The sequence below is a fragment of the Syngnathus typhle genome, linkage group LG8, assembly GCF_033458585.1.
Source record: "Syngnathus typhle isolate RoL2023-S1 ecotype Sweden linkage group LG8, RoL_Styp_1.0, whole genome shotgun sequence".
Taxonomy (NCBI): Eukaryota; Metazoa; Chordata; class Actinopteri; order Syngnathiformes; family Syngnathidae; genus Syngnathus; species Syngnathus typhle.
Window position 1 is genome coordinate 5,006,289 of NC_083745.1, and position 26,095 is coordinate 5,032,383.

Sequence of the window (26,095 nt, forward strand, 5' to 3'; positions counted from 1 at the left end):
ATTTGTAAACAAACAATGAAAATCCAAGTTTCCATTCTGTGCCTGCACCGTTGTTGGCGTGACAGCAATACGGTTCCGACGAATCCCATTCCTGCTCTTCGCAAGCCACATTAGTCGCTCGCATTAGCCCGGGCAGTCGAGTCGGGCCGATCGGAGCGCTCGGCTCCGTCCCCGCAATCGCTGTCAGCACAAATATCGGAAGGCAAACGTGAAGACAAGGCAGCAAGGAGCAGATGGATCGGAAGACATCATTTAACACGCTCGCAGCTGCTATATCGCCCCCCTTTGCCCTGCGCGGGAGTGTGAAAGTTGGCCAAATGTGGTCGACGGGCGTGCGACGATAAATATTTTAAGCGGAGGACTTTGCCTCGTCTCTCCGCATCACTTCACGCCATCCCTCTTCCCCCTCGCCGGCCCGCACGTGCAAAAAAGGCAGCACTCGTGAGGACAAAATGTATTAAAGGGCTGCGGTCGACAGGTAACCTTTTTTTTTTTTCGCCCCACGCTGCCTGACGCGGCGGCCGCTTGGCACGGGTCCGTGTTGCGGCCGCCGCCTCGGGGGGAGTAAATGGCAACAACGACGAAAGCAAAGCGGACAAGCTATGAAGTCATTGAGTGTGTAATTCGAAGAGCGCGTGAGGTGAATGTTTGACTAGAGCTGAGCACATTCCAAAAGACAGTTTTATTTTTCTTGCTTTGATTGCTTGCAAAATGTTGATGTTAAAAATGGTTGCCAGACTGGAAGAACTGAGTGGAGTTAACGACAAAGGTCATCATCGCGACCCGGGACGGCCAATGTCACATGCGAGCGAGTACTCTCGACCGGATCTCCTAAACGCACTTGATGGCAAGTCTCCTGATGAACTTGACACTTTTCCACCTCCGTGCCATTTCTGCGAGGGCGCTTTTTACGCCAAGCGTCACTATGCATCAGCGCAGCGAGATGTCGCAGGGGGAGGCCTCACCTCATCCGCCGCCTCGCCACGTAATTGACGGACACCGCGAGAGGCCAACGCGGGAAATCTGCCCCGGTGCCCAAATAGGCTATCCGGGGTGCAGATGAACTGGAATATTAGAAATGCTAGCGCGCCTATCCGAAGTATAAATAGTTTCCCTGGTGGAAGGCAAAATTGATGAAATCGGCCATGTTGATTTCGCTTTTCCTGAATCGCTCAAGTCTCAACGCCGGGATAAACAATCTCACATTTCAGAATCAATACGCCGCCTCGCCATTGAGCGGCGACGAATGTTAGCCCTGCCTCTCATCCTAACTCAGTGCTTCTCAAATAGTGGGGCGCGCCCCCCTTGGGGGGCGCGGTGCAATTCCTGGGGGGGCGCGTCTGACCCTGGGGAACAGGCTTTTTTTTTGGCAGTACTAGAATAAAGTGTAATTGCGCGTTTACTACAGCAGGGGGCAGTGGCGCTCTCATTGTTACTTCTGTCACGTTTGCGACAGTGCAACATTTTACGACTTACAAGACAAGTTAGGATAGTCACGGTGGGGGGGGGGGCGCGAATAGTTTTCTTCTTGCTAGGGGGGGGGCGTAACAGAAAATAATTGAGAAGCACTGGGTTAAATAAAGGTTAACCTAAAAAAAAAAAAAAAAAAAAAAAAAAAAGTGAACCCTGAACTTTGAACCCGTGGTGACCCGCGGTGACCCGCGGTGACCCCGTGGTGACCCCGTGGTGACCCCGTGGTGACCCCTGGGTGACCTTTGAAAACTGAACTTTCAACTCTAGTTAAAAATCGAAAATGTGCACATGACCCCGTGAACTTTGAACCGACCTTTGACCCCTGGGTGAACTTTGAACCGTAAACTTTGACCTTTGACCCCTAGCTAATTACATTTTTTTTTTTTTTTTAAACCGGCATAGCAGAACGATCCATGGTCTTCAGATGCCGCGCTGTCGCCATCTCCTGGTCAGTTAGTGAAATGCTTTTGCTGATGTTTTTTTTTCTCTCAATTAAAACAAATCAATTAGCCAGTTGGTTTTCTTTATTTAATATCTATTATCAGACAAAACCAAATTGTGAATCAGTCACCTAGGCTATAGCAGAACAAACAATCCATGGTCTTCAGATGCCACGCTGTCGCCATCTCCTGGTCAGCTAGTGAAATGCTTTTGCTGTTTTTTTTTCCTCTCAATTAAAACAAATCAATCAGCCAGTTGGTTTTCTTTATTTAATCTCTGATATCAGACAAAACGAAATTGTGAATCAGTCACCTAGGCCAGTGCTTCTCAAATAGTGGGGCGCGCCCCCCTTGGGGGGCGCGGTGCTATTCCTGGGGGGGCGCGTGTGACCCTGGGGAACAGGCTTTTTTTTGGCAGTACTAGAATAAAGTGTAATTGCGCGTTTACTACAGCAGGGGGCAGTGGCGCTCTCATTGTTACTTCTGTCACGTTTGCGACAGTGCAACATTTTACGGCTTACAAGACAAGTTAGGATAGTCACGGTGGGGAGGGGGGCGCGAATAGTTTTCTTCTTGCTAGGGGGGGGCGTAACAGAAAATAATTGAGAAGCACTGTCCTAACTCAGCTTTAGTGTTGGCTCGTGAGTGAACGATTCGTTCAAATGAACGTTTTTTTTTCAGTGAACAAGAGTGAACGAATCACTTTAGGAAGTGACCACGTCCACTTTTCCAACAGCCAATCGGAAGGCAATTTTAAATTGACGACGCCACGCCTACTTCACATCTCACCAATCACAAGGACCCTTCGTCTGCATCACCGCGCCCCCCTTTCCAACCAATCGGATTTCATTCTCATTGCCCCGCCCACTTCCTGAGACCTCTTGACAATGTTTGACAGTCGCCGTGGCGTGATCAAGTGCGTCGACACGCACACAAAGCAAGCTTATTAGCAGCAATATTTTTGTCAACACATTTATCCCTACTATGCTAGTATCACGAATGGGAGTGGAAATGGAGCAGGGCAACCAAGTGCAGCTTGGACCAGGGTTTATTGGCGGAACTCAAAATACAGACTCGGTAAACTGACGTAACTCACTAACAAAACCTAACAAGACTGACGGAAAAAGACGTGAAACAAAATATATGTGGAGCCACAATAAGGGGGCTTTTATTTTCTTTTTTTAGGTAACGTCATTGCATAGGCCCCCCATCTGCTACTCCTGGATGCCAGAGTGCTCGAGATTCCACGTTCTCATCCGGCAAGCGTAAATTCCGTGAACGGCACACTAAACGGGAAGGTCTCCAGATTGTGAAGTGCTGGTTGTCTTCCAAATGGAGAAAAAGCAGGAGGGGCACGACAGGTCCAGTTGTTGGAGAGCCTCTTTGTCTGGCAGCAGATCGGTTTCTGCAGTGCACTTAACCACACGCGGGGATTTGATCAATGCGTGGGAGGCGAGGCAAGTCCGAGGTGATGGAGGTACCTGCCAGGGCCTCACCAGCGGCAGCTCTCTTACTAATACACTCCCTCTCCTGAGGACATGAATCTCAGTCGCGGCTGGAGCCCGCACAAAAACAGAATCCAGAGTGGATATAGAAGTGCAACTTCATACTGTAGAGGCTATGTTTAGCACCTGGAAAAAAAACACCATTATTTTGGGGTTGAGAGGCTAAAAATGATGGACGTTTTTAATCATGATATTCTGCTGGTCATTATATGTCGCCAGCATCGATAGATGAACAAAGACACATTATTTTTGGTGAATAAATCATTCTCAGAGCAATTAAATGAAACTGGATAATTTCCCGTGGCACATCTGATGATAATCTCTCAATAGGCATTCACACAAGCCTCATTCATCACTAGATTTGATCATTTAGAACAGTGGGCGGGAACCTTTTTGACTAAGACAGCCATAAAAGCAAAATATTTGGAGATTTGTTTCAGCGAGAACCATAGATTGTAAAAATAAATTCAACTAAATGTCAGAATAATAAGCCTCTGCATTTATTTTTTTAAATAATGTTATAATACTCCCCATTAATGCAACTTCTGCTGCTGCATGGATTTGCTGATGTCAGTGGCTTACATGGTTATGTTCAAAATGTGTGCGCAATATTATATAGATTGAAACATATTTAAAATACACACAATTAAAATACACAAACACTCACACAATGCTGATGTATATGCTTTTATACACACACAAGCTTGACGGACGGGTGGGCAGGCACTCCAAACACAACTAAGAGAACATGTGTTTCAAAATTATAGTTTATTTCCACAGTGATAGAACCAATAGAGTTCGTATTACCCGTTTACAGTAAGTCCGTGTGAAAGCACTGAAAAGGCAGACACGCATACGTATGACCTCTCACAGGATGCCAAACCTTCTAACTAACATTTGAAATATTGTTAAAGTGCATTGGGTTAGTCATTTTTCACAATATTGCACGGCCAGCGTCCACATGCATGTCAGTATATAATGCTAAATTATGGCCTGTGGTTTTGTTTATTGGTTAATTATCGTGACTTGAAAAATGAGCCTATCTACCAAGCGAGACCCCATATGGACAAAATTATAAGTATTATTTGTATTTTTACTCAGAGACAACACTTAATCGCCAAGCTGTCAGTATTAAACCTTGTCAGTTATTTGTTAATGAAGAAAAAAAAAAAAGTTAACTTTTTTTTTTTTTTAATACTATTACTGTTGTAACATTACTTGGAGAGAAAATAATTAAAGGTGGCCTTTAGTGTAAAACTGGTCTAAGTCATACCTGTCAGAACTGAGATGCAATTTCACAAGATTTTTACAAAATTTGTGGCTCTTAAATAAATTAAATAAATATTAATTAAATAGCAGTGACTTCTGCAGCCAATTTGAGGTCAAAGCAGAGCTCAGAAAGTGCAAGTATGCTTCAATGCCTACCAATTGCGGGTTAGGTAAGACGACATAACTCGGCGTTAACTACACTGACGCCGTCGCAATCCATCACACGACAACCCGCTTTCCTCTGATGCTTTTCCTCGTTGTGCAAAACTGCGCTAACACAACTAACAAAAAACAAGTTAGCTAATTCCGGCCCTCGCGCCAGCGTGAGAATTGATCGGCAGTGTTTTCAGGCTTTGTGCTTTCGGCGGGAGCCAGACTGATTGGCCGCACTTTTAAACTTAGCGAGGGGATTGATTTGGAGATTAGGGCTTTAGAGCGGCACGCGGTGGGGAGAAGGACGCCGTTGGCCTTGCTTGTTGCCGTGCGCCGTGTTTGCCTTCCCGCCCTGTGGGCACTCGCAGCTTTGACACACACAAACACGCCGCATTGATTTCTGGGTTGGCATTAGCGAGCGATGAGTGACAAGGCCGAGTGGGGTGAAGTGGGGTGCGCGGGGGGTCGATACCCCCTCCTGGAGCACGTCGCATCCAAACAAACATATTCCACCTCATGTGCAAACATATTACCCTGGCTCACCCCCTCCGTAATCCAAACACCTTCACGGGCTGCGTTTGAAGTTTGCTCTCTGGCTCTCCCATTGCGTCACCCTCCATTTTATTTATTTTTGGCTTTTTGTGCTTGTTCGGTTCGGAATACAGTTGAAACATCCAGCGGCTATTTGAACAGAAATCCTCCCATTCTACTTTCAATGGAACCAAATTTCACCTGAATATTGGAGGAAAAGTCACTGACGGTGTAGAGCAGTTCAAGGTCTCTGTGCCTTTAAAAGTGAATTAAAACCAAAATTAAAAGTAAATTATGTTCCAAGTCAATAAATGATTGAATGGCTTAGCACCAGAATGAGAATTACGCAAATGAAATGAGCTGCCAACACAACTAAAACTAGCCCAAATTAAAAATGTTTTTAAATGATACATGATCCTATTATGGCCTTTTAGAGCATTTGTGTAATAATGTTCTTGTGCTGTAGGTTCTTTTAGTAATTTCAGTAAACTTATTTTATTTCACTGCTTTGCTGCTACGTGTTAGACTATTCATTATATTGAATAAAGCTGCCTTGATTGAGTTCGATTTCAGAGGTTCCGCTCTTATGTGTCTGTTGGGGTCTTGTGTGCGTGTGCTTGTGTGTTCCCTTTCACGTCCATTCTAGTTGTGTCACAGGGCCTGTGCATGTGTGTATGTGTCTATGTGTGTGTGTCTATGTGGAGGGGATGCAGCCGAGTGGTCCCTGCCGGAGGCGTACAGAGGCGAGCGGTCACGGGGCCCCGACAGTGAAGAGAGCAGAGTCCCTGTCAGTGGCTCTTCTTAACACACCACTGCTCGCCATGCGGGAACGTGCGAGGGAGCGTTTGACAGTACAAAAAAAAAGTGTGGGGAGGAGATAAACAGAATTCAATTTAAAAGAAAAAAAAAAGAGCCAGATTCTAGTCGACAGATGGAGCCGAGAGCCAAGCACCTTAATGAAGTCCTGTTAGCTGATATTCACATGATTGCAAATTAGTCATTTGTCGTCTGGCGTAACAACTCGGGATGGGCGAATGATGACACCAGGTGTCGGTACCGACCTTATTTAAAGGTATCGGGTACTCGTGGTGGACGCTGGTACCAACCAAGTATACTAAAAGGCAAAAAATAAATCTGACACAAGTCCTCCTCACCAGTGGGTGGCGCTACACTGTGGCAGTTTGACACTTCTGCCTCAGAAATTCATTCTTTCATATAAAATTATATCAAAACTACAACAGGTGTCGGATTGGTGAGCGGTACTCGGACTCAAAACAAAGTGGCATGGATAATCCCGAGTAACAAACCATAATATTAGGCACACAGTGACGGAAACACTGTCTTCACCGGTAAGACACTATAGGACAGTAGTCTTGACACTTTTTCTTGCTTTTCACTACTGTACAGTATGACTACATTAAAATTAAATTAAAATGCATATGTTAATCGTTATTATTAACTTATTTATTTATTTTGAGCTGGCAGCCAGTCAGCTGGGATTGACTGCAACGCACCCGCTTCCCTAATGAGGACAAGGGCTATACAATACGGATGGATGGACGGATGGATGTCTTTGTAAAGCAGAGAGAGTCTCGTATTGGATTTCATTAGCGACTTTATAGTGCTGCTTTCTTCCACTGGGCACGCATGCACGCACGCACGCACACACGGCGGTGCAAAGTAGCCACACACAAATTCTTTTTGCAAGACAGCTTTGTCTCCCACACCTAATCCACCTTTTGTGCCATGACTCACTTTGTCCAGCACAACTTGTTTTTAGCCTCCACGCTCCACCTCCCGCGGCCCTTCAGCTACACTGTAAAGGTCGCGTCTGTGCCACCTTGAAAACGGCCAGCCGCCGCGGGACGGAGGGCGCGGTCGAGCGAGGGCAAGCAATATTGTGTCGTCGTGAATGGAGCAACTAAATTAAAGAGCAGAAGGGGGCTTTTGTGAGTGGCACCTACTAAACTGGAAACGGGCTGGTTTTGGTGCTCATGGCCACTATTTAATTTTTAAACACAACAGATGGGCTGTGAGAGGTGAAATAAAAATTTGCTAAAACATTTAAAATCGTTTCTTCTAACACTAAACTCTTAATTAAATAGATTTTTTTTTAGAATTCAAGGAGTCAGGGAGGAGGTCAATTTAGTCCGGGTTGTTAGTGGAAGTTGCAGTCAGTTATTGCTTAACGTGCAGAGCATTTTTTTTCCAAACTGAAATATTATCAAGACAATTTTAAAATAATGGACACAAAGTTATATTGTGTGAAAAAAAATAAATTGCCTTAAACATCTCATGACGCTAGCGCTGCTAAACTCAGCTGCAGTTCAGTTGTACCCCTGAAATAAAAATATTCTCATAATCTGTAATTGGGATTTGTGTCAGATTTTTTTTTTTATGTTGCATTGTAATATTTACAGCCTATGAACGAACTAATTATTGAAACTCATTAGGAAAAATAAATAAATACATTTGCAATACATTAAAAAAATGGAGTGACACTTTGGCCAGCCCTGCACTAAACGTTTGTAAAAGTGACATGAATGCGGACTTACAGGTTGTGGACTTGCGTTGCTCATCTTGCTACATATTCTACATATTCAGGGGCGCTGCAGCGGCCATCTTCCTCTCTTTCTTGTGCTGCATGAGGCTTCTCAGGGAATCTTTGGCTTGGGGAGACACGAGCGACCCAAAGGGGCAATCATCTTGGCCGTCTCCTTGAGCGGCTCCCGGTCGGCGTTCTCTGGGTTTGCGCCACCACGGGGCTCCGAGATGCGGCGGAGCAGAAGCGACGAGGTGCCGCACGGACTGAAGACTTGCTGCCGGGGGGCGCTGTTAAAGCAAGGAAGGCCTCTGGTCGGCGGGGGCAGCTGCCTCGTCTTGCCAGCAAAAGTCTTTGAGGATGACGAGTGTCTGAGCGGCTTGACAGCGGGAAGTGACGCGCCCTCGCCACGGAGGGACGGGGCAGCGGCGGCGACCGGGTCATGCCACGTGGCCGCAGGCGAGCTTGGACACTGACTTGGCCGTCGAAGGTCCGCCACATATGACGTGAGGTCATCGAGAGGAGCGTCGGCGTCAAAACGGGCCCTCGTGTCCTTGTCCTTCGTCTGGTCACTGCGGGCCTCGGTGGGGAGAATTTTTACTGGTCTTCCCGGGCGGAAACGCTCGCTGAAGTTGAAAGGTATTTGAAGCTGCAGGAAAGAGCAAAGAAAAATCCAAAGGATTAAAAAATGAGGATGAAATAGTCATGAAAGAGCATAACGAGGCAGACTTGGAGATGTTGTAGGATGCTGCTCCAGAAATGACACATTATTTTTTTTTGGATGTCGCGCAGACATTTGAATATTTTTACAGCTCCAAAAGAAAACTCAAAAAGAAAATTAAAAAGTCTCCGTTTCTTGCACTTGTTTATTTGCATCACAGCTGCCAGTCACCAAACTATTCCTGGAACAGGAGAGACAAAGTTACAGAGGAAGCCTTGACTCAGCACTTGGAGGAGTAACCTTGGCATGCGATTCACGTCTTTCGAGGCGCTTTGTGACGGGCCACCGCAGACCGAGTCAGAGGACCGCAAAGGCGCCTGACTCACAAAGTGCTCGCACACTTTTTCAGTGGAAAATGTGTTAGGATTCTCACATCATGGAAGCATCGTTGATATTTTGCATGGGCGACGATTGCCCTCCAGCATTAGCTGCTAAGAAACCAAAGTAAGACAACTTTGCAAAGTAGCCTGTACGCAGCTCACATCATCAATACTAGATGATCATAGACCTGAATAGTTGCTGGGGAAAAAAAAAAATCAATGTGAAAGGGAATGTTTGGCCATCTGTTTTTTTCCCCCAAGTTGTGGTTTCAGGGAGGAAGACCAACTGAAGCTGTCACACGCGCTTTTTCCACAGCAAATCTTTGACTCTGGCTTAGGCAAAAAAAAAAAAAGCCCAACCAAAAACAGCTTGGCAATTTAGCGTCATCCATCTGTCGACGACACCTGGTGCTAATTGGCGCTCATTTGGGTTTGGCCAAGAACGAGCGCTGGAATTTGCCCAAAATGGCTGCTTCAAAGCAAAATGGCCGACTTCCTGTTGCATCTTTTTTTGTGATAGGTGCTTATCGAATGTTGTGCTAATTGTTGAAATTAGTATCAGGTCAACTTTTTTTTTTTTTTTGTCCACATCCTGTCCTTAAAAATGTGCAAAATGATCAGTTAGACCAATAGCTAATACGCAAACCATATTTCTGGATATAATTCTAAATGCAACGCGGAGAATAGGATCATGAGGTTCCACTTGATGAATAAAATAAAATAGCGGTTGATAGTTTCATGATTTCTCATCTTGTTTGCTTGTCACTTCAACTCAGTAATGACCCGCCGCCAACACAATTCAGCTCTGCGATGATGAGCCGGTAAAGCACAACGCCGCACCTGTGACCCGGTTGACACTGACGCATTCCCACCGGACGCTCAGCGCTATGAGGTATCTCTGACCTCCTCGCAAGCGCTCAGGCGGCCCCGCGAGGAAGCCGAGGAGGCTTATTAGATAAATCCAGTCAACGAGAGGCGATGGCGCAGCTGCTCGGGTCACAATAAAAGCCAACATTGCACCATCAGCGTTCATCTGGCAGTGCATAAATACAGCTTCCCGATGACCCGTGACCCCACCGCGGGGATGAGATCCTACTTTGAGATCCGGATTCTTTAAGGCACGGGCGGGCGCTTTATTTTTCGCTATGACTCTGAAACGGCCTGAAGCTATCTGAAGCTATTAACAACATGAAGGGTGTTTTAGCGCAGCCATTTCTTAAGGATGTGTGAAGATTGTGTGCTGGGTACTCAGGCCACTGCCTGCTGTTTCTATGCTCCACAGATGACAGGCTGGTCATTGGATGTCCGAGACCACAGCACCACCTGCTGGTACACCGGCGCATAGCATGTTGAAAGATGTATGCTTCATGCCACATTATTTTACATGAACCTTGGGTCATTTGGGAATTGTACTTTAGTTTACCTGACTACACTATACTTGCGCCTGACAAATCTACTTTTTTAATGTTTGTTATTGTTTTTAAACTAAGACTAAAATGACTAAAAACTAAAAATGAATAAAATCTCCCAAAGGACGATGAGGAGGAGGGTCATTGCGACACATCAACTAATCAATAAGGCAGCACGGCGTTTCCGAGCTGGAGGAGGCCAGAGTGTCGTTTAAATGTGGCTGTGAGAATGGCGACATGGATGCCCGAGCACAGCGCTTGCCTGCTTTCGTGAGTCAGTCGTGTCCGACGGCACGTTTGTTCTTGGAAAGACGACACAATTGACGTGTTCCGACAGGAGGATATGACGTAAACGCACAAGCAAAACCACGCATGCTGTGTTTGACTTCATTTGATGACATGGAAGAAATCAACTAAAAGCAGCATAACAGGGGGTCTCTGTTTTAAGTGTTGTTGTTGTTTTTTTTTTTAAATACAATTCATTATTTGCTCTAATTATTAATTTACATCTGTTCGCAAAGGTTAGTGATAGGCGACTTTAGTAGAAAATTCTGCTTAGGTTATAAACTGAAGACCCCCTATATGGACAAAAGTCTTGGAACACTACGACTTTCATTTGCACTTGCTTATAGGTGCAATGGTGTCCCAATACTTTTGCCTGATCCAAACTCAACGCACAAAATGAATGCAAAACAATGAAGACTTGGAAAAATAAATCAATCCTGAATTGAAAGTGAGCGCACCGAATGCATGCAGATGGAGGAGGGCATGCTTGACGGTTAAGACGTTAGAGAGAAGTTCTACTGTACCAGGCCCGGTCAGTGAAGTACTGCACTAGGTGCTCCACTCCTTGCCACATTCATTACGTGTGGGCAGGCAGAGTTAAGAGGGGAAGATGAGGAGAGGAGGCGTTAAAAGATGAAGGAGTCACAGAGAAGAGCGAAGAGGAAGGCAAAGAGACTTTGCTGAGGTCGGAACAAATGCCACAACAGGATTACTTCATGGTTTAGAAGAATGTCACAAAGAGGCAAATGTACCAAATAAACAATTGATAAAATTCGAAATGATGATTTAGATGAGGTAGATAAAGGTTTTGGGGGGGAGGGGGGCATTTTGTTGTTGATTCTAACACTTGGTCCTTTCCGGAGTATGGCTTCGTTTTTTATTTTGATAACGGATTAAAAGTCTTGCTATAAAGGGGCGTTACGGTCGATAGCAGAATAATTGATAGGCGACAGACTTCAGCGTGAGTTAAGGGAAACAAAAATGATCTGCACACAAACAATATAAAGCCAGGAAATTGCGGGATGAGATGACTTTGGGCTTTTAAATGGCTGTTCCGGTGACAGAGGGTAAAAACCAAAACAAAACAAAACAAAAACGGCAGTTTAGCGTGTTAGTGACTCACTCTGTCTGCGCTGGGGCATGCCAGAACAGGTCACGGCCTGGTGCTGTGCCTGCCACGGGGGCGGTGAGGGGGTGGGCAGCACACCCTACGCAGAGAGAAAATACACAGGACAAAAAAGGCATGACGAAGAGGGACACACACACACACGCAGAAGGATGAACAAAAGCACATACGGGCAAACTGACACGCACATTTCCTCTGACCAAGTGGAAAAAAATCACATTTCCATCCACAGATGTCAGCTGTCAACTTGACAGCTGACATGACAGCTTGCACAAGCTCAGACAGCAGGTGGAGACACATTTTCACCTACATTTGTGTCCATCTAGTTTTTGTGTGTGTGCGAGCGTGTGTGCGCAGTTAATGATTGCAAGGAGCTTACACACACACACACACACACACACACACGAACACAGAGAAACAGTCCCCCCGGAGAGATGAAAAGTGAGACAGCACTACGGTCATCACGTCGGGACGGCAAATCAAACTCTTCTTAAATCGAGAGAGGAAATGAATTGACTTCCCGGGAGAGGCGGGGGTCCTCCTGCTGAGTTCTGCTGGAGGAAGAATGGAACCTTCACTTTCGTCAATGAACACACAGAAAGCCTTCATTAACAAGAAGGTGTCTTTGGCGAGCAATATTTTCTTGCAATAGATGTGTGTGATTCGAGAAGAGCAGCAACGCTTTTAGCACTTCCCTAAATGGTTGATGACGCTAAGCTAAATCTTGCTACGTAGCTCCCATTCCAATTTGCAGGAGTATCTCATTGGTGCCATATTTAGACGCACGCGTAATGCCCTACATCCCAAATTACAGCTATCGCACCAGCCTCCCGTTTTGTTTGCTGAACATCTGAGTGAGCAGCAAAAACATTTCCCCCCACGCTCATGATTGCCTCTGGGAGTCATTCAAGAATATTGTTTTTTTTTTTTCCCCTCCGCTACAATTGACAGTTAAGCGGCAGTTAGAGCGACTCGTCCCGCTGCGACAACTGTTCCCGCCGTTTGTCCCACAAAAATTGTACCCGACATAAATTTGGACTGAAATATACTGCGGGCAGATGGGAATGGCTTGACTGGGGATTTGTTGGCCTACCTGAGCTAATCAGAATTCTCAACATTAGTCAAGTCCAAACTTTCTCATGTTATCGTACAACTTTGTTAACGCGGTTAGATGTTATCAAGATCCCCACTGAGAGCAAGTGGACTCGACTTGCCGGTCGCCCAGGCAACAGTGAAACCACACGATGCTGTGCGTGGCGGGGGGGGGCACAGTGTGTGCTTCGGAAGCTCAACCACTCCAGTTTATCAGAGACCGAGCAGCTGGCTCTGCAAAGACACTTTTGAAATACGAATAAATGGCCTTCATGGATTTTTAGAGGTCTGGGGAAAAACAAAGTGGCTATATTTTAGCCTACATATAATCTGTCAGCACGTTAGCAATTTTACCTCATCACGACACTTCCCGTCTGCCTCTTTCACTCATTCATCTCCTCCATATTTTTTTCCTCCCCTCCGCAACACAAACAGCGGCCTCGCAGCCCGCCCCGGTTATTAAACGTGTGACAAGCCGGCTGACAAGCTCATAAAGCGTCCTGGGCTGCGAGGTCAAAGCTTGGCACCCCCGTGCCAAACACAAAAGTTGATGAGTGACTCAGCAATTTGCGGTGGAGAGGACTACCGGCCTCTGTGTGTGGTGCACATTTAATACTGAAGCGAAGAAAATAAAGGGAATAGTGAGCGGGTGTGGATAATATGTGGACTCACAGCGTGACCGGGGGTTCTCCAATGGGTCTGGGTGGCCTTGTCACATGGGCGCTGCAGTCGCTTGTCTCCCGGCGGTCGCAGAAGCGACGGCGCCCTCTGACACTGGCACCGCACCTGACGCTCTCGGGCGAGCTGGGGGGGAAAAAAAAGGGTCAGAAGAGAGAAGTTGATTTTACTGGGGGATTACGTGAACATGGACTACTGGATCGAATAACTAGCTCAGCAATAATTGCCCGGGCTGCTCGGGAGGCAAACCAAAATCTTTAAGAGAACAAAGGAAATCTAGTGAAAGCAGGCTCGTGTCGTTTTGTGTTTTAACGAGTCCGGTGAGCAATGAGGCTGACCTAAAGTCATCTATTAAATAAAGTACAGCCTGAAATGTCTTTGTCTGAAATCCTTTTTGGCTGTGCGCTACTTTCTCAAAGTGCTTGCATGCCAAGATGAGGCCGATTGCGGACATTGCAAAATTATTATTACTTTTTTTTTTAAATGTTTGGAGTTAAACTTACAAGCAAAATCGTGGAAGAAAACAGCTGCATCATAATTAGTGTCAATTTAATGGAGTGGCAGTGGTTTCTGCACATGCGTCATAAAAACACACCATTCATTTTTAGGATTTGTTTTTATTTGTTAAAGCCCAACTGTAGCTCCTTATTCAACTCCCAACTGATAAATCACCTTTTGTAGCAAGGGCTCAAGAGTTCTGCGCTAAAACTTGTCAACCTTATGTGGGTGAGCATCTTTTAAGTCAGCAAATGTCAGATTGGTGACCATTGGCCAGGACACCGAAACACTAAAAGAGCCATTATTGGCATGTGTTGCATTTTCTCCCCATTTGTGTACGCCAGCTGCAGTGGTCACCTGACGGAGAAGCCAATATCATTGGAATTCTGCTCAGTCCAATTCTTCTTTGAATTCACGCCGCCAGGTGCCATATGCAATGCCGCCATTCCTCCTTCCTTCCTATCTGCCTGTTGAGGGCGCTGCGATATTGCGTGGGACTGGAGAACCAGTTGTTTAGGTGCTAGCTCTAATTGGGAAGGCTCACGAAGCCTGGATTTGACATTTGGGTATTTGCGGCCGCGGATTTGAATATGTCAGACGGCCGTACAGTTGTTTGGCTAACAAGGGAGAATCTCTTCAAACCACTAATGAGTGTTAGGATGGAGCAAGCTAAAAGCAGACAGGAGCGAGATATTGGTCGCCGGCGGTGGGCGCAAGGCAACTTGCGGTGGCCACTTCGATTTTATCGGTGCCGTGGAGAGTTGCACCGTCCGCCTCTGACTTCAGCATTGTTTGCGGCAAGTACTGATGACATTTCAGACAGAGGGGGAGTCTCAATTCAGACTTGGTAGTGCTCCACTTAACGCAAGATGGGGGGGATCAGAATGGACGATTTGGAATTGCAGCAAAAATGTTCCCGTTTGAAATGGTTTTAAATATACGCATAGAAACTCTGCTCCCAGTTAACATTTTCAATTTGACAACTAAGAAAATGTTTTTATGTCAAATAAGTACTTTGAATCCTGAAGCTAGGCTCAATAATATCGTTTTTTTTTGTTTTTGTTTCTGTGAGCATTTTCCACCAAAAATTGAAGAAGAAGGAAAAAAAAAAAAAAGAACCCAGAAATCTAAGAGAGCATTTCCAGGGAATGAATGTGGGGAAAGAATGTTGGAGCCATAAAGGGGCCGTTTTACCGCTTGTTCCTGCTGATGCTGCTGCAGCTGCTGACACTGCAGCGTGAGCTGAACGATGGTCTTGTCTCGACTCCTAAGTTCTTCCCGGAGCGCGTGCACCTCCTTCAGCAGCTCCTCAAACTGCAGACGTGCACAAATGCTCAGTGTGTGGACAGCTTCTACAGGAGTGGAGATTGGATCAAATTGTGTTTTTCTTACCTGGGCTACACCATTGGAATTGCCTTCAATCTCCCCCGCAACATTTGCTGCCGAGTCCGCCTTATCCTCCAGCTGGAAGCGCAGAAAGTACACGGTGAGAAGCGATCAATGACAGTTGCTGTAGGGCACGCCTCGAGAGCAATGTCGAGAGGTGGGATAATTTTATTCCTTCACACATACGCCCCCCCCCCCCATCCCGCCGGCCTTGGACTGCCAGGCAGCGGTGACAGACCCGTGGCGCAATCTCAGAGTATACTCATCGCATTTATTTCTCTAAGAAGCATAAATGTCATCTTGCTGCTTGAGTAAATGCGCTAATGGACTTGGATTATTTTTTCCTTTTAGCCAAAAGGTAGTTCAGAGGTTGAGCATGATGATAGGGCAACGTATTTGCTAGACAAATGATCACACATTCATCAGCGTTCAGGGTGCACGCAGAACAATTATTGGGCATATTTTTTTCTTCTCTCTCCACTTGGGATTAGTCAGCAATCTGTGGCGTGTGTTAAGCTTTTAGAACGCGAGTTTGCTTTCATGCATGTGCAGCAGAAAAATCTGGAACATCTGAGCGAGGCTATCGTTTTGTTTGTAAACAAACAAGGTTTGGCCAATCAAGCGGCCAGCGAGTGGATTCATTCAACAACAACAGAACTCATTCCAAGCACCTTTTGATCTGGCTCTCAGTCACCATCCTCTCATTCCTCCAACAGAAACTCAGTTATTGATTTCCTCACACTGGCACGTCAAAGGCATGCAAGCACAAAGGGAAAAAAGCCAATGGAAGAATGACGGTCGGACCTGCAGTAGGTTTTTCAGCCTGAGCAGTTGGTTCTTGACCAGGCTGCAGTCCTGGCTCATGAGCTCCAGCGAGAGCTCATCGGGCACGGGCGCATGGTTGTGTCGCCTCGCTTCGGAGTGGGGGGCTTGATAGGACATCCTTGAAGACTTGAGGCCATCGTAGTGATGGAAGAACGGTGCCCTGAGAGACAAAGAAGTCGTCACTTTTGTGAAACCGCCATCCATGCAAATGTGCGTTTTTCACTAACCTGCCGTCGCGCTCGGGTCCATTCCAGCGTTGATGCCGACGCCGCTGTCCCTGCCGTTGAGGCGTGCTCTCACCGTTGGACATTCTGTCAAAGTCTACCCCAAAAGTTAAGAACACGGTGAGGCGCGCCAAGGATGTGGGGAAAAAGAATATCGTGACTGGCTTTAAAGCAAATGGTTTGAGTTTGTTGTGAAAGATAAGACGTGCCAGGGTAGGAATTTGTTTTTCAGGCAGCTTTCAAACAGACGCGACACATAACACAAACTATCATATTTTCTGCCGGTGAATACGCCTGCATTCCAAATGCTCTAAAAGCATGCGCATCATGATCTTTCCATCTCTCTCCTCGCTATGCAAACACACACACACAAAAAAAAATCTGAATATCCGTTTCATTTCCAAGAATGCAAAAAAAAAAAAAAGTCTTTGGAAGGGTAGAGCTGACGCCCCCCTTAGAAAAGCCAGGCCTACAGCAAAGAAGAGAGACAGCGAGAAAAGATCATCATGGAAATGCTGCTGCTTAAAATACTTTACCCAAAGTGTCACCACACAGCCCGTTTCATTGTCAAGTGTTACATTCCGGCAACCTTGCAGAATCCCGGTAGTTAAAAGAGCCAAACAATATTCCGGCGAGGAGATTCAGGATGGCCCAGTCAGTCAGAGGGCAAAATCCAGAGTCTGGCTTCTTCTTCGGGGGAACTCCCAAGGAGGAGACTGCTGGTCCAACTTAAGGGGAAACTCTGCGGCCTCCGCTGGCTTAAAAGAAAATGCCACACGCGAGCTTCCCATCCGGTTCTGATCTAACTCCCCGAGTCTTCCCTTTCGCCTTCTTCCTGTTATGTGGCAGAGTCAGGGAGGAAACCAAGAATGGAGCAAAGGGAGGGCCGGCGGAAACTCCGTCGGCAAAACAATACCGCCTTCTTCATCCCGGCCTTGTGGGCCGGGTCTAAGATAGACTACTTCAGCCCCGTCTCACTTTCACTGTGCCTCTTGTGGTACTTGGCCCGAGACGTGGGGCTATAAATACGGACACTTGCCAAAAAAGGAGCAGGAATGGAAAGCGGCATGCCAGTCACATTCCTCCCGAGTGAATATTCCCTTGCTGGTCTGGGACTGTTTACAAACTCAACGCCGGGCGGCAGAGTGAAGCTGCCTGCGACCCACAGCAACACCAAAAAAAAAAAAATAAAACCCACACTCGCTATGTGACACCGTTAGCTTCATTCGATTCACTTTTGAGGTCATTTTGGTGTTACAACTGATACGAGTAAGGGCAAAACAAAAAAGCAGCCTCTCGGCATTAATGGAATCCAATTCGACAGCGCGGCCGTCCGCAGCGAGCGCCCAAGTGAATTACGGCGCCTTCGCGTCCGCTTGAACTCAAGCGCAACATTTTCACCTTTGTGGCGCTAGATAGGGAGAGGTCGTGTGGGCAAATTCGGGAAAATGTTTTCCAGTATGGCCGGTCAAACTGCGAGACAGCCTCCGGCCCCTCCCAATTCCCACCCTGGCCATCTTTTGCCTGACACCCTCACATATTCCATCACCATTAGCTACTAGCGCACGTATTGTCTGAGGCATATCCGTGATTAGATTTGGTGCTTCCCGGAGGAGGCCTCGTCATACATAGCAGGTTGCGCTGTGTCAGAGACATTCCAAATCAGTCAGCGCGATAAACAAGCCGGGCAGGAGCGGCCGACCCGAGTTTGCGTCGGGGCTGACAGAAGCGAATTATCGTCCTAATAGACGACGGGCGAGGTCAACGTCTCTGAACCTCCTGCCTTTATTCTCTCGCGCATGTGATAGAGCTGCCGGCGCTATCACCATGACCCGATTACCTTCGACGCTTGCAATTAAGCCATTCTGCTCCACTTATGAAGAGGCCGCAATATAATGGCATTCACAGAGCGACAACAAAAGGCTGCAATTGTGCTGACGTCACAGGGATGTGAAGTAGCACAAAGAGGCGCTCGACTAATCACCTTATTACTCCCGTCAAGGCAATGAAAACGTCTGCCGCCGCCGCGCCTCGATATTCATCGCGCGTGCGGCTTTCATCTGTTTGCGCCGACACGCTCCAGACAGCTAGCAACATCTTCTTCGATGCAGGTTTGTTGCCAAACTGTCATATGCAGCGCGACAAATAGTCTATAAATAGCTCTTCGGCGAGCACGTACACCTCACAAAAGACGTTCAAACAGATGTTGCATGGATGCCCATGTTCTATTGCAGGACAACAAAGAGCGTGAGCTCACCATGCAAACCGTCCTCTGGGAGGTCCACGTCCAGCATGAGGTCATCGTCATCCACCTCTTCAACCCCTGGGCTGAGCAGATTGTTCAGGATATCCTAAGGATCACAAACAAACAAACAAACAAACAAACAAAAAAAGAAGGAAAAACGTTTGAAGCTCATTGCAGGCACATCATAACCACACAATTATATTTCTTTCAATTACATTGTTGCCCTTATATATACACAGTATAAGAAACAAATCTGTAGGTATTGCTTTGGCACCATCTAGTGGCGAGTTGATGAACCTCAAGTCGTGCCTTTTGCTTTTTTTTTTTTTTTTTAGACAAAAACATTTCACGTCTTTCTATACAGAATCATACTTAGAGTGAGACAAAAGCAACACAAACACTCCATTTGGCAAGTAAAGTCCGAAAGACGTGAAATTTGAAAATGCACGAACAATAATGTGCGCATTCTAAAATGCCCACCACCCCTCTCAGTGCATGGCGCGTCATGGAAATGTGATTAAGCCGCGCTTGCCCACACAGTCATTTTGCACGGAGTCAGAGCCAAATATACCCAAAAGACAAAGAAGGAGCCATTTCAAATGCAGGCAGAGATTTGTTGAAGCGTTATGGAGGCACATCGCCACCCCGTGGACAGATTGTATTACTACAGCATCTCTAACTACACTGACGTTAATATTTAGTGTTTACTAGGTAGAAGGCAGAGGCTATAATGTCTTTCTTCTTTTTTTTTTTTAAAGTGTGTCAAAAACAAACTAAATCACATGACAGTGCACAAAGTAAATGACTGTTAATCGGATAAGCATGCTGGTTATGCTGAGAGCAGTAAAGAACACACTAGCAATTCCACACGCCTGCATTTTTGTTTTTTTACATTCTGACAGGACCATGAACAACATAGTGCCATATATTGCGTGTAAAAGTTGCTGGAAGCATAACCGCATTAAATGATGACTCAAACGATGACTTGACGAGCAATTTGTGTTGTCAATCAGCCACATTTATGGAAAAACAAAAACGCTATGTCCCTCTCTTTGATCGAGTCGAACGTCCACATCACATGCTGTAAGTGCTACAAAGACGCGGCTTATTATACAATTCATAATCTGGCTTCCGGAAAGCTCTTTACATGTTCCCGAGATCCGGCGCCTTGGTACGTGAGCGGCTGGCAATGCTATTAAAGCACGAGCTGCGGCTGGGGCAGCATTCCTCTCCGGGATAACCTCTTTGCCTAATGAGGAAGGAGGTGAATGCGTCGTGGCGGCGGAAGCGGCGGCCTTGCTAGGCAGGCAATCAAATCTTGAGCGAGGAGTGCCGACCGGAAAGCGATGTACGGCACTTTTTAGAATCGTTATGGATGGATTGGGCTTTGTTTCTAAAGTGAGCCATCAAGATTTAGTTTGTTTGTACCATTAATCTGGTTTCAAATATATAACATCATAAATACAAGAGTCAATTACAAAATCTCTTTGCAGGTCAAATGTTTAGAAATAAGCAGCAACCTCATTAGGATGCTTTTTGGGCCAACTTTTCACCAAATAAATTGTAATCGCTCCGCTCAGTTCAGTTCAATTGCTAAGCGGTTCACAAGGTCGTCCTCTAATCTCTATAATTACAATTTGACTGAGCCAAATTATGCAGATGACGACCACTTTTACATCCGAGTAGGACTCACCATGCTGTTGAGCTCAGAGTCGTCATACAGATCGGACGGAAACGTCCCGCCGGGCCCTGCGAAAGGTTCGAGACCTTCTTCGTCCCACATGTAGGTTCCTCCGGAGCTGTTGGAGGGCGAGAGCTCAGAGGATGAAGCTCGGCAGACATTGCCTTCCACGGCCGACTTCACAAGTGCCCCTTGGGAGTCCTGCATGGGGCTTTCGTCATTGTCACCTGGACGAAATGTTAAAAAAGATTTTTAAAAAAATCAGAAAACCAAGCTCAACGTGAGGATGTTGGAGGTTGATTGATTGGACTGATTTACCTGCCAGATCCCAGTCGGTGGTTTCATCAAGAAAGCGATTGGTCTTGTTGTTGTCGTGAGCGTCGCCGTCACTGAGAACATCCCCTACGCTGTCCAAGTCATCTAAAAAGTCTTCACTGGTGTTTCCTCTGTCGAAGGACGAAGCAGAAGACAAGGACATGTCTTCCGGACCGTCACTAAGAACCTGATCGGAGTTTGGCCGCAGCACACTGCTTTCTTCTTTTGCTCCTCCATCAGTGGGATTTTGATCCGTGTCATCGTGACAGTTTGCTTCTTCATCCTTTCCTGTGGGCTCAGCATCTCCACCTGGAAGAGTGGGTGAAGATTTGAGGGCTCCTTTAACCCAGCCTGGAAGTATGGTCTTCTGCTGCTTGGCCTGCGCAGGTTTGGCCTGCCTGAAGCCCAAAGACCCCCCACTCGTCCCCAACAACTTGTTCAAACCGCAAGTGGAGAGCAGCGGCTTCTTCAGAGCTCTGGGAGTGGATGGCGCCGGCGGCGGCGACGGCGCCGCTAGCGAAGAGGCGGCCGCGGGTGCTCGGCTGTACTGCACACCTCCAGTCCCGCCACCGGAACATCCAGACCCTCCGTGGCCAACGCGCAGAGCCCCGAGTCCTAAACTTAAGCGTCCGTTGCTGACTTGCGGGGCTTTGAGCAAACTGCTCCTCGGTGGTCGAAGTTGAGTGTTGGCCAGAGGTTTGGCCAGTTCTACGGCCCGGTTGAAGGAGAAGGAACGTATCATGGGCTGGCTGTTGGGAGACGGAATCTGCTTGAAATGCGTGAAGCTGTTTGAGCGCACCATCTTGTCCAGCTCCAGAGTCTTCAGGCTTTCGCTGGACTGGGAAAGGCGCTCTTTGGAGCTGCTTCTTGGCGGGCCCGAGGAGAACTTGGGCTGTGCCAGGCGGGACTCAGCATCGCTGCGGTCTGCTTTGGGGACGCCGTTGAGAGAGCTTTGACCCATTTTGATGCCGTCTTTGGGGGTGACTTTTAAGGCCTGCTTGGGCGCGGCTTTGGGGCTCGATGCCGCCACCACCGACAACGCTGACCTCCGCATGATGGGAGTCCCCGGGGAGCTACTCTTTGCCTCCTTCGGCATGGAGGGAAGTTGTCTCGTCGTCTCCTTGCCTCCATCCGGCGGGCTGGTGAGGCTGGAGGGGGCTGCCCTTTCATCTCTCCTCCATTTCAGGGAAAAGGGAGACGTTCGGATTGTACCATTTGGGCGTGCTCCAGCGGCAGGCGTCTTGGCGTCCTGGGTGGACGAACCATTGGTCAAGGGTCCGGCGCCGGCACTTGTGGAGCGCCCGCCAAATTTGGGCAGTCTTGACACCATGGCAGAGCCGTTTGACACTTTATCTTCCATCAGATGCCGTAGGAGACATTGATGAGTCTGGACTCACGCGCGGCTAGAACGAGAGAAAACAAATAGCAAACATTTAGTTTCGGAAGCATTACTCAAATGCTTCATTTGCCGATCCCACCTCGGAGAGAATTCTCGGAACAATAACATAAGAGACATAGATGGAAGGATGGAGCGCATGCATGTCTGCGTCTGAAAGCCTGCTCGCCACAAAGAGAGAGCATTTAGTATTCATGGGGCTGCTTTCCAAGGTGACTTAAGACTTGGTAACAAAACCCAGCCCACCTGCTTTCAGGCTGACTCATTTAAGATTTGTAGATGATAAACATTTATTTCACTTATAAATTTTTTTACCAAACTGACAGATTGTCGATTACTACTGCTGTCAACAATGATTGTTTTTTTTAGTTCAGGAAATCGAATCCATATTTAATTTATCCTTTGCATCAGTGTGTGCGTGTGCGTGGGGGAGGTCAACGTGGATGTTGTGCTGCCCCACATTCCCATGCACAAACACACGTGTCGACAATCAGTCGCACTCCGCCGCTGGCATTGAAGCGTCTGACCGTCCTAATCCGCATCAATAAACACACATGGGCGAGCGAGAGTACGCCGAGACATGCTCTCTCTCTCTCCAAAAAAAAAAAAAAAAAATCAGGTCAACATGCCAAGACAGCACCGCCTCCAAAGCCTCTTGCCCCCCTGAGGTCTTAGCGCCCAACGAGTCCAAATTGCCGTTTGACCGTACAAGTTCCGTTCACATCCGAACGGGCGTTTATGTGGGTCGCCTCACTGATCAGCGCCGAGCGTTGATTCTCGAACGGGTTGACACACATTCCGAGGTGGGGCACTAAAACGTGTCTGCCATCTGTCAAACTTCTGGCCACTCCCACCTTCTAGGACTACACAGATGAAACAGAAATCGGACAACAAGAAATACAGCCAAGAGTTGGACGATTCAAAGCATTATTAAATTATTTATATTATTAATTGTATCTTAAATTATTCAAATAGCTCGATTACTTTTCACACCTGCATTAATAGCAAACAAGTACAGCTAAATAGACACAGTAAGATAAAACAAAATGGCTGAATAAAAAGCTAAAGGGTCAACTCGGGCTCTCACCTTTCAAAGTGAGCGAGAGCCCTCCAGCCGGCATCTGGTCATGCGGAAAGGCAGGCCGGCCGGCTGGTCGCCGTGCTCCCCGTGAAGCGATTAACGTTTTGCCGGTGGAGCCGGCTAATAGAATGAGTCAGCACTGACGCCGGCCTAATGCGCACCGAGTGAAAACAACACCGAGCTGAGCGGGGCTTCCGATGCTTACCGACGCTAAGCCAATGAAACGCCAAGGACGGCGCCAAGCAGAGACGAGGGCAGGGCGTGGCATCCGAGAGCACAAAACTTAAAAAGCTAAATATAAAAAGAGCCACGGGCCTCTTAGAGCAAACAATTCTCTTACCGCCAGCATCAAAAGTGAAAGAAAACATCACGCGCGCCGACTGGTAACTGGTATTCTATGTCTGGTGGGGACATAAATGTTTAACTGTAGCACGGCTGGGAGTCACATTCTGCTTGGGGACAAAAACAAAGTCGCCGCGACATAAATCATTCAATTTCCAGATTTGGCTTCAAGGGGAAGCAAAGTAGAGGTGAAGTTACATTTGCTTCAAGCACTTCCTGTTCTCATGTTACGCGTCAGGCAGAAATCATACATGGTGTCCCCGACGTCGTCGTCCGGAAGCACCCGAGCGAGTGTCTGCTGCTACCTGACCTTGACTTGAGCTCCACTGATGAGATTAGAGTGCATTTAAGGGCCGTGTTTAATTGTCACATTCCGTCGGCCGCACAAGGATTGGAGAAGTTAAGCCGTCTAAAGCGAGGGGCCATCACTGCCAGCTTCTTCTACGCTCATCATTTTGAGTAGAGGGGGGGGGGGGTTGAAGGATGCTGGAGGAGCTGCTGGCGAAGTTCCAAACTCGTTAGAGAATCTTTCACAAGCGTAACTTTCCAGTCTTTTAACATCTGCGGACTTACCGAGGGATCAGCGAAGCTAAGTTTAGCTCTGATGAGAGACCGCATGGAGAGAGAGAGTGAAGATAGAAGTAAAAACGACCTACACGAAGCTTCGGGTACTTACACAACACGCAGGCACATAATTGAAGTTCGTGATCTCACATGACATTTCTTCATCAACGCGTAGGAGACATCAAGGTAACCTGGTTTTAGATGAACTAATCATCCCGTGGAGTTTTTTTGTTTTTTTTTTAGAGATGCTCGTTTGCGTTCAACTCCTCTGGGACATATTTGCTTGCAGTTGTCTTCACTTTCCTTTCATTGAAATGAATGGAGGTCCAATGAAAGATGGTCCCACCGAGGGTTTCATATAATAAATGAGACTTTCCTCACAATGCTGTTGCGTCTCCATAATACTAAGCAGACAGGTTTAGATTACAAAGCTTAGGCTAGAAAGACCGCATCAAAGGTTCAGTCAAAACCAGAACTGCAACCGACACCAATGACAAACAATACTTAAGTTGGCAAGGCACCAAATTGTTTGTCTCGTATCAGAGAGAACAGTGAGGGATGGAATATGAAAACATGCCGACAGAAAGATCCCCTGTTCAGGAAAAAGAAAAAAAAAAGTGATATTCACCCTCACATTGGAGATCTTGAATGCAAGTTGTTGTGCAGTCTGGAGATATTCAGCTGTTTGCTGCTCCGTGGGGGAATCCGATTGTAAAAACAATTCCAGCCAAGGTGACGTTCCACAAGCGGAGCTGACAGGTGTGTGCACAACACACATGTGGATTTCACAAAAACTTTCTCACTCTACCAAAGCCATGCGGCACGCGTCTCTGCTGACGTGTTGTCACGTCGCTTTGCACCGCAATGGATCATAATTAAATCCACTTTTCACTGACAGTAGCTGGTATAAAAATATGAAAAGGTGACGTATGACGACCTTGAGTTATATATGAACCCAAGGCAGCCATATCTAAATTTACAACATGAAGGCAACAAGGTGGAATGTGAGTCATCTTTGGTTACTCTTTAATCACGACACGTTCTACATACTTGGCGATTTTATAGCATTATAAGGCCCAGATCTCTGTGTATTTATACAACGTAAACATGAAATATAGCACCTGAAAGTCATATGGAAAAGCTGCAAAAATATTTGCAGGGAAGGCCATCTGCTGAGAGCTGTTTCTAATATTTTGGTAACCTAATATAGCCACATTAGATGTTAGAAACATGCCACGAAGAGATGCTATGCAGTTATGTCAGATTTTGTACTTCTCCAAACAATATTTGTTTACGATTCTTATGCTGACTCTCCTGTGCAGTTAATCTTACAAACTCATGTCAAAAGCTGCTCACGGTACCGAGACAAATTCCACTGATTTCTATCGAGTGACGTCAGCAAATCACATCGTACTTATATCTATTTAAAAAAGCGGAGTTTGCGGTGTAGCGAGCATATTAACGAATGCATAAAATAAATGTGAATAATAAACAAGCAACACAAATGTACTTACCAGATTTAAAAGCACACCGGATGTCAGTAAACAGTCCTCTTGTTTCTTGAAGACGCTAGCTTGGTTAGCCCATAGCAACTTGTTAGCAAGTTTAATAAAACAAAATCGATATTATTGTACACCCCCAAAAAATCTGGTAGAAGTGAGGCGATAGTCGAGGAAAGGGGGAATCGGGCGTTGCGGGAAGTGAAAAATAGAAATACTGGCAAGTAGCAGCAGAGTTCCAGACGGATGCTTCCAATCAACGCACACGTCCGTTACTTCTTCCTCCAAAGCCGGGGAGAGTGCACGATTTTGGGCTTTCGAAAGCAAACAAGGTGCCCCTACAGTAGAACTGGAGAGAAGCCCAAACCGAGTAGAATAAATACATTTAAACGAGGGGGAGCGAGAAGCTCGATAAGAAATTCCAGTGCGAACACCCGACCACGAACAGCACTAGCGACCTCCGGAGGATCCACTCCCGATATCCTCCATCAGCTG

The 26,095-nt window shown here is 46.7% G+C and overlaps 1 protein-coding gene and 1 long non-coding RNA gene across 8 annotated transcripts; one reads left to right on the forward strand and one right to left on the reverse strand.

Annotated features, from left to right (window-relative positions):
* Nucleotides 1–2,654: 2,654 nt before the first annotated feature.
* On the forward strand, nt 2,655–4,437 carry LOC133157837 (uncharacterized). Its single transcript, XR_009715091.1, has 2 exons — nt 2,655–2,990; nt 3,099–4,437. It is a non-coding gene; the product is annotated as an uncharacterized LOC133157837 (long non-coding RNA).
* Nucleotides 4,168–26,094, reverse strand: ccser2a (coiled-coil serine-rich protein 2a). Of its 7 annotated transcripts, none has more exons than XM_061284408.1 (11): nt 25,616–26,094; nt 24,730–24,853; nt 20,722–22,121; nt 20,416–20,630; nt 18,735–18,828; nt 16,481–16,574; nt 16,233–16,413; nt 15,435–15,506; nt 15,237–15,356; nt 13,539–13,670; nt 4,168–8,562 (listed from the first exon to the last, which is right to left on the reverse strand). In XM_061284408.1, the coding sequence occupies exons 3-11, from the start codon at nt 22,076–22,078 to the stop codon at nt 8,026–8,028; spliced, it is 2,802 nt and encodes a 933-aa protein (XP_061140392.1). In that variant the 5' UTR covers nt 22,079–22,121; nt 24,730–24,853; nt 25,616–26,094; the 3' UTR covers nt 4,168–8,025. The 7 variants fall into 7 exon arrangements, with proteins under 7 accessions (XP_061140392.1, XP_061140394.1, XP_061140393.1 ...); XM_061284410.1 differs by lacking the exons at nt 24,730–24,853; nt 25,616–26,094 and adding exons at nt 22,869–22,977; nt 23,202–23,484; XM_061284409.1 differs by lacking the exons at nt 24,730–24,853; nt 25,616–26,094 and adding exons at nt 22,824–22,977; nt 23,202–23,484.
* Between the last annotated feature and the right edge of the window lies 1 nt (nt 26,095).

What these genes read in the sequence shown, in the direction of transcription:
- ccser2a (XM_061284405.1), bottom strand. Translation starts at nt 22,078, where the DNA reads ATGGAAGATAAAGTGTCAAACGGCTCTGCCATGGTGTCAAGACTGCCC. An exon ending in ACTCTGAGCTCAACAGCATG is followed by an intron (nt 18,829 to 20,415) that starts GTGAGTCCTACT and finishes TGTGATCCTTAG; the next exon opens with GATATCCTGAACAATCTGCT. An exon ending in GGCTGAAAAACCTACTGCAG is followed by an intron (nt 15,507 to 16,232) that starts GTCCGACCGTCA and finishes CTGCGCTTCCAG; the next exon opens with CTGGAGGATAAGGCGGACTC.